Raw genomic sequence first — 12,017 nt, 5'->3', positions numbered from 1 at the left:
CGTATGTTGTCGTCGCTTGGCCTAACGCAGGCAAAAGCGCGTGTAAAAATAGAAACAAAAAGAGGAAGCAAGCGAGAAATAAAAAGAGAGAGAAAGAAAGGAAAGGTATAGCAAGAAAAATACAAAGAGCAAGAAAGGGAAAGAAATAAATGAAGTGAGTGGAAGAAATAAATAGAAGTAAAGACAGAAGAAAGCACAGGGAAAAACTGAAAATGAGAGAAAGAATAAGGAAAACGAAGGCAAACAAAGAAGGCTGCCCAGCTCCGCACTTACTTCAGGCTTCGCATTCGTAGTGCGAAACTGCCTTATTAATTTTCTATAGCAGGTCCAGTGGTATTTTTTAATTCCTTCCTTCGTTTCTACGAGAGTCACTTACGGCTGCAATCACGATGATCCCATAAAAATTTGTACTTTATGTGAACTATCAGTTACACATCCCTCTCCTTCGATTCATTTTACAGCTTCCGGAAGTGGTAATTACGGGGCCAGAGTTATTTCAAGCGCCTTGGGTGAGTATTCGCACTGTCCGCGAGCTGTAGGTGGCGCGCAAGTCGATTGAAGATGGCTGTTCGAGGGATGATAGGCGCTCCGGTTTGCCCGGAGAGACCCTTGTAAACACAGCTCGTTGCGTGTTCTTCAGCGTGGTGCGACACGTTTTGCACGATGTGCGACAGCAATTCACTCCCTTTTGCAAGGCCACTTTCATTAGGTGATGTTATGAGCCACATTGGAGCGAAAGACACAAGAATTAGATGCCTAATTGAAGGCGAAGCGGTGTTGAACGCCCGCCACATTATATGCTGTGGAAAAATATGTGTTTCAATGAACAGTAAAAGTTATTGGCAGATACAGAGGGCCCCACTTTTCGTCTAAGACACACTCTCGATCTGTTTTAAGTTCATAAAATTGCTTGGTGTTAAACGGACGCATCATGTCACCTTAGATCGAAGCCTGCATATATTGATTGTCTGCATTGTACAGGCCTCCGACGCGCGCAAAACCGTTGTCAGGCGGGCACTTTTGATCACGGTCAGGGTTGACCTTGATTAGGCTCGGTCCGAAACAGGTGCTGCTACACAATCTCTTGATCGCGATCAGGCGCAATCGACATCACGACGATTGTTATTTTGGTGACGTCTACGCCGAACTCGACGTGGCTCAGTTTGGACCAATCACGATTAAAAGATGCGATTCGGATCGGCTTTGAAGACGATCAAATGTGCCCTTCCAATACTGTTATTATAAATTGATATGAATAATATTCAATCGCATCGAAACAGCTTTATATGATTACGACCGAGCGTAATCCCGATGGCCCTGGCCGCGATCAAAAGTGCCCGTACAATGTCGGAGCTTATTGAAATATTTCACGGAATTCGCTTGTGTACCGAAGTCGGTATTGAATCTCTGTAAAAACAACTGCGAAGATCACACGAAAACAAGGAACTTCGCGTCCACTAGGTTTGCTCGCTTGCTTGCTTGTTCCTTAAACTTCCCGCAGTTTCCAGCATTTTTTTTTTTTAGTCTCCATCGCGTCGCGTCACGCTAGCACGTATGGGCCTCTACCTCAATTAAAGCGAAAAGTGAACGTGACTTCCACTTACCTGTATTTTTCCAGAAGAAATCACTGAGGATGAAATGTGCTCTGCAGACACGCATCAGCGGCGTCACAGGCTTACCGATACGAAGCCTTACCATCCATTACTTTCTTCGCCGCGGATCTTGCGGGAACGAATGGAGGCTTATCTTCTGAGGGGCAGCTCGATTTGTGCACTGGGGCACGCGGCACATCTGACTGCTGTTGTGCTTCTTGGCCATGGCGCGCATAAGAAGAGCACAAAGGCGCGAGGCATTTGACTAAAGCAACCAAAACACGCGTTGTCGTCTGCCTATCCTCCAAGAGTCGTTGCCGTCATGCGCCGCGGTGCGGCGCGACAGTCTACGGACATCACGAATAGTTCCTAGAACATTTGTCACTCCTTTAGCGCTTATGTACAGCTTCGGTTTAGCATTGCTACCTAAAAATTTCTGCAAGCACCTTCTCTTCAGTTTTCAATCTATGACAAATCATTCTTCGGCGTAAGAAACTTGTCAATGGTGAAAGCTCTCTTTCCATCTTTAGGATCTTCTGGCACTGGAGTTGGAATTGGTGGCGGATCATTGATAGGTGGGCCAGCTGGTTCAGGAAGTGCAGGTGGTGCAAGCGGTGCAGCCGGTGCGGGCGGTGCAGGTGAGCACATACACTTGTAGACTACACGTTTTATTAAGCTCATACACAATGATTCTTTACTGTGATAAATCTCAGTGCTACATCGATGCAGTGTTTGGGCTAGTGTTAGCATTACGCCTGAAAACTATAGCTCCAATGTAAATTGAGGCTCTTGAATTTGTGTAAGCACATCAAGGTGATGTGGTTGCAGCGCTAGATATATTGCAGTCTACCACTGAGATGCGCTCTGCAATAAAATAGGAGCTACGCCTTTCCTTATTGTGGCAGTACCGAAGGTGCCACGTTGCAAATTTATTTGTAGTAGGTCGGGACGTCTGCTCGGTTTTGCTCGTTTTTTTTTTTTTCTTTAGGTTCTGTCAGTGGAAGCATGAGCGGCGGTGCAGGAGGAACGTCCATTTTGTCGGGAAGCATGGGTAAGTGCTGCTGGGTGCGAATGAAGAATGAATGACTTGGTTCGTATGTTTAAAGAGTCGACTGCGAGAAAGCCGCTCGTTTACAGAAGGCCGAGACATTTTATTCGTGAATTGAAGCATATTCTATGAGGCAGTTTACGCTTTTTCAAGAAGTGTTCTACTTCGACAAAATAATTTATACTATTTTAGGCTGCTTGGTACCTTGGTCTTCCATAAGTATTCCCCAAAATAGTTTAAACATCCTCACCAAAAAGCGAGACTACAAAGATTACAGTTACCATCGCATACGCACTTATATCTCTTCGCAGTCATATGCAGTTATTCGTGGGCATCGGCTTGAGCATTTCGTTTAGTCGATGCGTAGTCAAATTACTGCGAATGAACACAAATGTGCATAAACTTCGGTACTTTATATTTTTGCAGCTTCTGCATGTCCCGGTTGCCATTCTGTAAATGTTAATGTGATATTTCCAAACGACATCCGTACTCACTTTTTTTAACCTTGTCACGACGCAATACATGAAGCAACGACTGACTCTAAGTGCTCACAGACTTCGTTGTTTATACCATTGTACCAAAATGGGACTTGTACAACCTTATGGAGGAAGCATCCTACGTCATTTTAGGGCGTGCGCTTTTAAACCACGTATCCTGACACTGCGTATTATGAAACTCTACTCCGGTCTTTGTGCACACAAAGCTCAACTTTCTGTTCGAAGCGCCCCGCACTAGAATTCCAAAGTTTTTGCGTAGCTTTATCCACCGAACTTCGCAAACGAATCGCAGCGAAGGGCGTTCCCGAATTCTACACAGTGCTCAAATTTACCCCGTCATTTCATTTTTAGGTCGTGCCAGCGGTGATACATCGCTGTCGGGAACCTCGGATGAGAGATACACAGAGAGATAGAAATATTTTAATGAAAAGCTGGAGGTTTTCGCCTGGCTATTCGCGTGACATGGTATTCCAGGTGATGGGTGATGATTATGATATATACACTGATAACCACATGCCACATACAACCACACGCACACACACACGCATAGACTACAGTATTTACAAAGTTTCGTTCAGGCCCAATATACTTCCTCATGGAATCAATTAGTCGTGAAACAAATGACTGAAAATGGCCGAGGGTGATCTCCTACCGCTGATATGGAAATGAAAATTTATTCATCACATTCGAATCAGATATTGCTTTCTGTAGCTCTCTTTTGCTTGTGTTTTTTTTTTTCATCTTGTGGGGGGACTTGAATAACGGTATAACACATCCATTAGCTAACTTTGTTTCAACGTATCCAGTGAGCACGAGGTAAAAAGGCTTACGTGTGATTTCCACAAAAGCCAACATCTATTTTATGTTCTGCGTTCCACAGACTTAGCCTGTAACGCGGATCATAGAGTGGATGGCTGTATATTGCTATTTCAAGGAAAACCTATAGCTATAAAACTTGTTATTTTCTTCATATCTGAAGAGTCCGTTCTTTTAATGAGCCTGTTTTTTTTTTCACTAGCATCTGCAAAGCTGTTCTAGCGATTTCTAGCTCAAATTATCGCAAATGACCACCATTTCAAGCTCAAGAACTTGTCTAGGATAGGCGGGTCATTTCAATGAACTAAGTGCAACGTGATAGTGGCATCAACTATACAATACTCGGCAATTAAATATTTCTAACTTTTGTAAATTCACTTTCGGTAGTCTGGGGTCGCTTATTAGACAGTTACCATTTTTCTGGTTCTACTCAACATTATTTACGCCGGTATTCTTCTAGCGAACACACTAACTCAGTGCAGAATTTGGAGCTATTCTACTTATCGTTTAAGATATTTGTTTAAGTTCTCCATGAAACGGAAATAGCATCAACAATAGGGGGCAGTCTGTCATTACCGGTACATTGTGATTCACAGTCGAAACAATAGGGAGAGCTAAAATTACGAAGGAATAGAAGCAGCAGTTTAGTTCAAGCGCGTCTAGCGGTTAGGGAACTGGTTGCTAGCCCTCCGAAATCAGCGATACTGAATCTGATTGCCCTTTCTCAAAGCTTTTTTTAGGCGCTACCGTCTCATGTATACATACATTGTGTACACATGTGTGTGTGCTACATGAACCTAAATTTTCGTTTCACCTTTGTGTTTTCGGATCTACCAGCGCTAGCACTGGCGGTGGTAGCGGAAGGCTGTTAGTTACCTCCGGCAAGGCCTAGCGTAGTCCCATAAGCGTATGCTAAAGCCTTCTGTTACGTTCCAATAGACTTCGCAATAAAATTTATGTGCGCTGACACTTTTAACAGAAATTAATTTTTACTCGAAAATTAAATGTCATTTCTTAAAATTCACGTATAGAACAGTACAATTTATCCACGAATCATAAGTGATTCTCCGTGCAGGGACTCGTCAAAACAATGCGATTAAGTGCTGTTGTAGTTTCTTACTTCATTTGCGGAATCCGCTGTGACGAACCAAGTGCTCCCACCCTCCGAACGCATAACGTACTTGTCGCGTAAGAAACACATGTAGTACGTCATCCCAAAAAGTAACGAGCATTTTTCGCCATTATTTCGTCAGCCTAGTCTATCTTGCATTTATGGTCCTTTCTGCAACTCTAGCTGTGCACCAGAGCTGTCCAACGATACCGTGGCCCTCTGTTAGCTCGATGTACTGCTGATCCACTTTGTTTTCATTTTTTTTTTGTTTCAGGTGCAGCCGGAGGCAGCTCTGGAAGAGTAGCTGGAGTCACGACGGGGGGCTCAAGTAAGTGAATTAAGCTACACCTACCTTACAAAAATGCATGAGGCACTGATTAAAAAAATAATATTATTATTAATTGATGTGGTTTTAAGTGCCAAGTCTACGATATGATTATAAGGGCCGCAGTAGTGAAGCAATATATAATTTAAGGCGGAAAGTTGGGCTAGTTGGTAACGTGAATAATAGGACATGTTAACTAGCGAAAAAAGACGTGGACGAGAAGAAGGAATACAGGACAACGCTAGCGTTGTCCTGTATTCCTTTTTCTCGTCCACGTCTTTTTTCGCTAGTTAACATGTCGCAATATATAAATTTCGACTACCTGAGTTTCTTTAAATTGCACCTAAATCTAGGTACAAGGCCCTATAACATTACGCCTCCATCAAAATTCAACAGCCGCGTCCGGGATAGAAATTGAAGCTTTCAGATTAACAGCCGAGCATCATAAGATCTTCCCATCGCGGCGGCGCAAGCGGTGATTATTGAAGCGTTATAACGGACGGCTTTCTTTGTGCAAATGCATATAAATGTTCCGAAGGGAACATTTGACGTCTAAAAAAGGAGCGAGCTCCCCGGCCCACACATCAGCAGCGTTAGGATACGCTATTCCACCGAAGTTTCAACAGCAAATGTACTACGCTAAGAAATCCCGGCTCCGCGGCTACCTTTTACGGCTTTGCTACTGCCGCGCTCTAGGTATGACCTTATGCTTGACCTAAATGCATAAGGGACCCGATGGTACATGCATGCATATGTTACAGCATAATGAACCCGACGTACCAGAAAGATACTTTATTTCTAGTACATCGGTCTCCTTTATGCATTTACTTCGAGAACCTGAAGATACTGTTAAATTTATAGCCAAAATGGTTTGTGAAGCATGGGCTTTAACCTTCATTCTAAAAAGACAGGGCGCGCAAACACGGACACAACAAAGAAGTCAGGACACCACAAACGCTGACTAACAACTTGTTAGTCGGCGTTTGTGGTGTCCTGACTTCTTTCTTGTGTCCGTGTTTGCACGCCCTGTCTTTTTAGAATGAATACTTACCAACTAGCTCAGCTCTCTGTTATTCTAGGCTTTAACCTTTTGTATGCGGGAAAAGAAACATTGCCGCCTGAGGAGGTCAGGATCCTTTTCGGAGGTTGTGCTCCTTCAATGGGACACAGAACAATGATTTTCGAGATTCTGCGTGCTGAGTTAGTGCCCTGTGTATCCATAGGTGCCTGTATTCGTCCAGTCTTTTATTTGCACTACAAGGAAACCTACTGAAGATAATAGTTGTTAGGCTACCGTGCTACTGTTTAGCACTGCAAGAGCAACCGCAACTTCTTACTTATGTTTTGGTTTCCACCGTTGATGCTTAAGCCGGTCGCGGACTACTAGGAACGGTTACGTCGAGTGGTTTGGGTCAGTGTGACTCTTTAACTCTCATAAAATGAACTTGTCGGCCAGTTATTTAGGGTTAGATGGAGCGACGAAATTAAGAAGTTTGTAGGCATAAAATGGAATCAGCTTGCCCAGGAGATGATGCGTTGTAGATTATGAGGAGAAGCCTTCGTCCTGTAGTGAGCATGAAACACGCTGATGATGATGATAGTTGAACATATTCGCTTAGGGCCGATAACGTAAAAATAGACTCTGAAGACGCGCACAACAGCCACGTGTCCGCTTGCTCATTTCTTCACGAAAGCAAGCGCTTCTGGTAAAATAGGCGACGTTTTAAAGCATTGTAGAAAATACTCATTATTTGGAAGAAAAGCGAGTAACATGAAACAAACTAAGCCATAAAAAATGTCTAGAAGCAGATACCAACACATTTCTCCGCGAGCGTTATCTTGTCCAGCGGTCATGTATCGCTTTGGTGAGATGCGACATTCAAGGCCATGTTAAAGCCAGTGAATAACTTATAATTTTATTACTACTGCTGTTTATGAAACAAAGTCTTAGGCATTCATAGCAATGAATCTCTATTTAAGGGATTTCACTTCTTTTAGCCAACTCAGCATCTCCACATATCTTAACAAAATGTTAAGAAACTACTAGTCGTCGCTTTCTCGCATCCTGCCTTAGGTGGCGCTGGAGGTAGCGGTGCAGGAAGCGCAGGACTTGGTGGTACGTCCAGCGGCTCAGGTAAACGCCCATTTTCAGTTCTACGAAATGCAGAGCTATTTACCTGAATGAAGTTCCAGTGCATTAATGTTTTATTGCTGATGCAAGGTAAATATCCGCAAGGTTGTTTTACTTTGCGAGTGCAGGTTTTTACAATGTAACTTTGACTAAAGACTTGTGCCTAAGATTTCACAGAATGCATAGCAGAAACGAAACCGCGTCAACGTAACGTGCGCGGATATGTGGCTGCTATTGAGGCTGCGTAGGAATGCCCTATCTAAACCTGAAGATGTAAACGCGTGCAGGACAAAAACCAGTTCAGATGCGCAGATCATCAGATGATTTATCACAAGCACGTCTAATGAATGTTCGACAGGCTTCGTAGTTGTGAACCTCGAACTACTCCGAGGAAACGTATATGTGCTACCCGACAAGACAAATGGCAATTTAATAATTTCACAAATACAACATTGGCTGCTATCGTCGTGGTAGAGAGTTCAGTATAATGAAGAGTACAATCCGAAAAAAATATACAAAAGACGCGTGTTTACTTATAGAATTATCTTATTATTATTAAATTACTAAGTCTAAACCTCAGTTGTCACTTTCGTGGAAGTTTCTGGTGCAATTTTGTAATTTTCACACTGGAACTCTGTACCCGGCGCCTCCACTAAAATAATCTCACAAGTTTAGCTTGCTCTTCACAGTAACATCAAGAAATCAAGCTCTTCACACTATTAACGCAAAGCATAACTATGCCACCAAGTGCACGTATGACACAACAATGTCCAATACGAGAACTTAGCAAAGCTAAATATTTTTTGTAAGTACCCTAATAATTAACATTTTATCCAAATGAATGTAGAAAGAAACGTTCGCATCAATAAATTAAGTGATCCCCAAGCTGTTGCATCCGAAAACAGAAATGGATAGCCTGTTTCGTCAACGTAACGGAGAAGGCAAGAGACCATCAAAAGTTTCGAAACTATTTTTCTGAGAGAGTTTAGCGTGAGTGAATGAGAAGCAGCTTCTTGCATTTATCGTCGTGTTCTCCTTTTGTCTTCCTCCAGGTGCCGCCGGAGGAGGATATACCGTAACAACTACGACGTACACTATACGCGGAACAGGTAAGTGCCATTCCGACTATCCTGTCAAACAGGAACTAAGACTGCGGTTGTCAAAACACTGCTTTATGAACTAAGTACATCAGTTATGTCACTGAGAGGAAAAAACGTTCCGAAAGGAAGTTTCAAAGCACACCACAAAAAATTAATCTCGTAGCACGTTTCTTCACTGAATACTGTTTAACGCACAAATCATCTGCAGGTCACCGTGGTAGAGACAACATGACGTTTACCCTCTCGTTTATTTCATTCACACACCGTTAAAGTTTATTTTATTTTCTACATATACAAGCGGCTCGCCATAATTTATAAAGTGTCAGGATATCCCAAAGTATTAAGTGCCAACGAAACATCCTATGAATTGTTCCGACTGCAATGCTCTAGGACCACTGACACCATTATTTTGCCTTCTAATATTAGTGGAGACGTTTCTCAGTTCCTTCAGCAAAACCTTGTATTTATTTCCCCCAACTTAGTGTGCAGTTTACTTAACCCTTTCACCCCTGAATTTTTTTAACGGGTAGATAATTTTTTTCTTGTTGATAGTGCTTTTTTTCTCACCCCAGGAGCACGAAAATAATATTTTCTGAGCATCCTAGCAGTGTATGAGAAAAATAGTGCAATATGTCCTATATATGGGACACCAGGGCTTAGTGGTTGTGAAGGGAAACATGGTGAATTTCGATATTGCTATTTATTTTACACTGTTTACGCCTGAAATTGTTGTGAGGCTAGCAGGCCAGCAACCATATATTAGCTAACGCGTCTCAAAGGTCCAAAAGCAAGTTTTTGCACTCGTGACACAGTGCTCTTCAATGCACTTGAATGGCCATTATCTAGTTATTGGACGCCTAGTAAGATTTAACATCATAATAAGTTGCCGAATCCTCCTTTGGTGCGTGGCATTTGTTGTCACCAGTGCCTGCATGGGTAAGCTGGTACAACTGCACTTCATCCTCCTTATCTTCAAGCCCTCTCATGCACCATTCTTACACTGCAGCAAACGTATTCAGATCAATTATGTACAATCTCGCTGTTGGGACCCCCTTGAAAATTAGCAAGAAATGCAGGCTGATTTCCCGACGAGAATAACAAGAAATTGGAAGCAGACACAAGCGCTATGGCTTCGGGTCATCATGCAATGCATTCAAAGATCTCACAACCACTAAGCTCTGGTGTCCTATATTTAGGACATGAAGATTTTTCATTGCAGCTGCCTAAGCGGAAATCTTAGGGAAGGCCTCCTTTGTAAATAAGACGTCAAGCACTTCAGAAACAACACAGGAAATTACGATAGCTACAGAGAAAATAGTTATTCAGTAAAATGTCATCAAATGTTTGGTTGCGGCGTTTCTCGTCTTTATCACCTTCCACCGTCTTGTTTTCAACATTGCAGACTTCCGAAGAACGCGATGATGGAAAAAATACTACCTATGTTTGCATAGGTGTATTGAGGATACCACAGACACAATTTTTTTAATTTTTTAGTATCTTATGTCACAATTTATAGGAATGCTTCTTCGTGTCCTTTTTATAGGACGCCAGGGCCGAAAGGGTTAAAAACAAAAGAAATTTCACGTTTCGTTGTCCTCGTTTAGATATTGATGGCGATGCTGTTAGTGGAGGCCACTGTCGGGTAGTTCATCTACAGGCACGAGATACCTCGTTCTGAAAGTAAATACCCTATATGTATGTATGTATGTGTGTGCGCTTGGATGTATATATAGTATACGCACATTCAAACTGAAAATTTTCAGGTAGCGCAGGAGGGGACAGGGTTGTCTGTTATACCAGTGACTTGTCTACAGCGGTCTGTAAACCAACGCCGAGCTGAGAAACGTACACGATTGTTTATTATTCGATATTAGTTTCTACAAAAATAAAAAAGTGCGGTTACTTTACCGATCAGCGGTTAGCAATGGCTCACCTTCTATTTAAGAAATTGAAATAGATGTTAAACACCTGGTGGGTTCGGGTCCCACATACGGAAGGGGTGTTTTTTCGTCCCCTTTAATTCATTTGAATGTAAGTCGTAAGCATTCTACTACACAGTTCGAAATAACAGATAATCGTCCTTTGCTTTTCTTGGATTAATTGTCTGTGGGCTTGGCTTGGTTGTGTCATACAAATTGGCAGTGCTAATAAAACAAATGAAGGAAATATGATCAATAAAAACAATTATTGAAGAATTTTTTCTCCCGGAAAGCATATGACCCGCACCCTTGCCCATCAATACTACACCAAACAGTTAAAACTTACTGCTTATGCTAGAACACGAGCTAGTGTGTTAGTGCTTTGCATAATGAGAACTACAACGTTGAACATATGTTTGAGGTTCCACCGGGGGCTTTTAGGGGGGCAGCGGCGGGCTATAGTATCGACAACGTTGATTAGGGCGAGTAAGCACGCCCCGGTTGTGCTTGTACGAAAGCTATCACTAGGATAAATTAGGCGGCAATGCTTTGAAATTTACATTTCATTCTGATAGTGTAGTGAAGGCGGCTTCATTAAAACAAGCCATAGTTGTTTTTGCAACTAAGCACTAACATATTTCTTCGCCGGCATGGTCTACTTTGTCCGACTATTGATATTGTCATGCGATCATGCTCAATTCAAAAGCGCTCTGGAAAACGTGACGCAGCGTCATGAATTGCCTTACTATTTCCGTTTATGCAAAAATGCCCTTGCCTTCGAAATCAAGGTCCTTCTGTAAAAGGGGCATCGATCCTCTTCTCCTGCTTCGACCAACTCATTATATTAGCGTATTCAGCGCAGTATTGTTACAGAGCTATGATGAACGACTGATCATTCATTTCTCGTTTCTTGCTTTAGGTGGTACAAGTACTGGTGGTGCAATTGGTAGTGCAACTGGCGGTGCAACTGGTGGTGCAGCTGGTGGCATGGGCAGTGCCACTGGTGGAACCGGGGCATCAAGTAGACTATCCACCGGTTCAGGCAAGCTCCCGCTTTACATCTTTACAAAAGCCAGTTTTAATCGCATAGGTGAAGTGCCCTTGCTCTGAATTCCTGCTGCTGATGCAAATGATAGCCGTATTTCTCGAGTAAACCTAACACTAACATCATGAGTAAGCGTAAAACATATTTTCTTCTAACATAATTACTTAATCTGACCTCATGGGTGAGTATCGTTATCATGGAACGCACAATACCTGATCACGTTGCTCTTTGTTCTTCGGTTCGTTGTAAAAAAATTGTGTGAAACCTCGGCACAAGTTATTTGCTCACCGTGTGGTTTTTATTCGTATTCTTAAATGGCCACAGATTAGGTTATATCCACTGTTTTGCGAGAACGCGAACCTTCTTATGAGCGTGCGCAGAACAAGATGTCTAAATTACTGCAAAATACACCTGCATAAGGAAGTCACAGTTT

At 42.5% G+C, this 12,017-nt stretch overlaps 1 protein-coding gene across 1 annotated transcript in view; it reads left to right on the top strand.

Annotated features, from left to right (window-relative positions):
• The window catches only part of LOC119375631 (uncharacterized), a 93,411-nt gene that overhangs the window by 25,215 nt on the left and 56,179 nt on the right, over nucleotides 1-12,017 (top strand). The window contains exons 8-14 of the mRNA XM_049420318.1: nucleotides 462-509; nucleotides 2,123-2,230; nucleotides 2,581-2,643; nucleotides 5,339-5,392; nucleotides 7,464-7,523; nucleotides 8,573-8,629; nucleotides 11,459-11,575. Of these exons, the coding sequence (XP_049276275.1) occupies nucleotides 462-509; nucleotides 2,123-2,230; nucleotides 2,581-2,643; nucleotides 5,339-5,392; nucleotides 7,464-7,523; nucleotides 8,573-8,629; nucleotides 11,459-11,575 (507 nt within the window). The remainder of the gene's footprint in view (nucleotides 1-461; nucleotides 510-2,122; nucleotides 2,231-2,580; nucleotides 2,644-5,338; nucleotides 5,393-7,463; nucleotides 7,524-8,572; nucleotides 8,630-11,458; nucleotides 11,576-12,017) is intronic.

The sequence above is a fragment of the Rhipicephalus sanguineus genome, chromosome 11 (assembly GCF_013339695.2).
Source record: "Rhipicephalus sanguineus isolate Rsan-2018 chromosome 11, BIME_Rsan_1.4, whole genome shotgun sequence".
In the NCBI taxonomy this organism is placed as follows: domain Eukaryota; kingdom Metazoa; phylum Arthropoda; class Arachnida; order Ixodida; family Ixodidae; genus Rhipicephalus; species Rhipicephalus sanguineus.
Note: the sequence above shows the minus strand (reverse complement) of the source record. Positions and strands in the feature narration are given on the sequence as shown.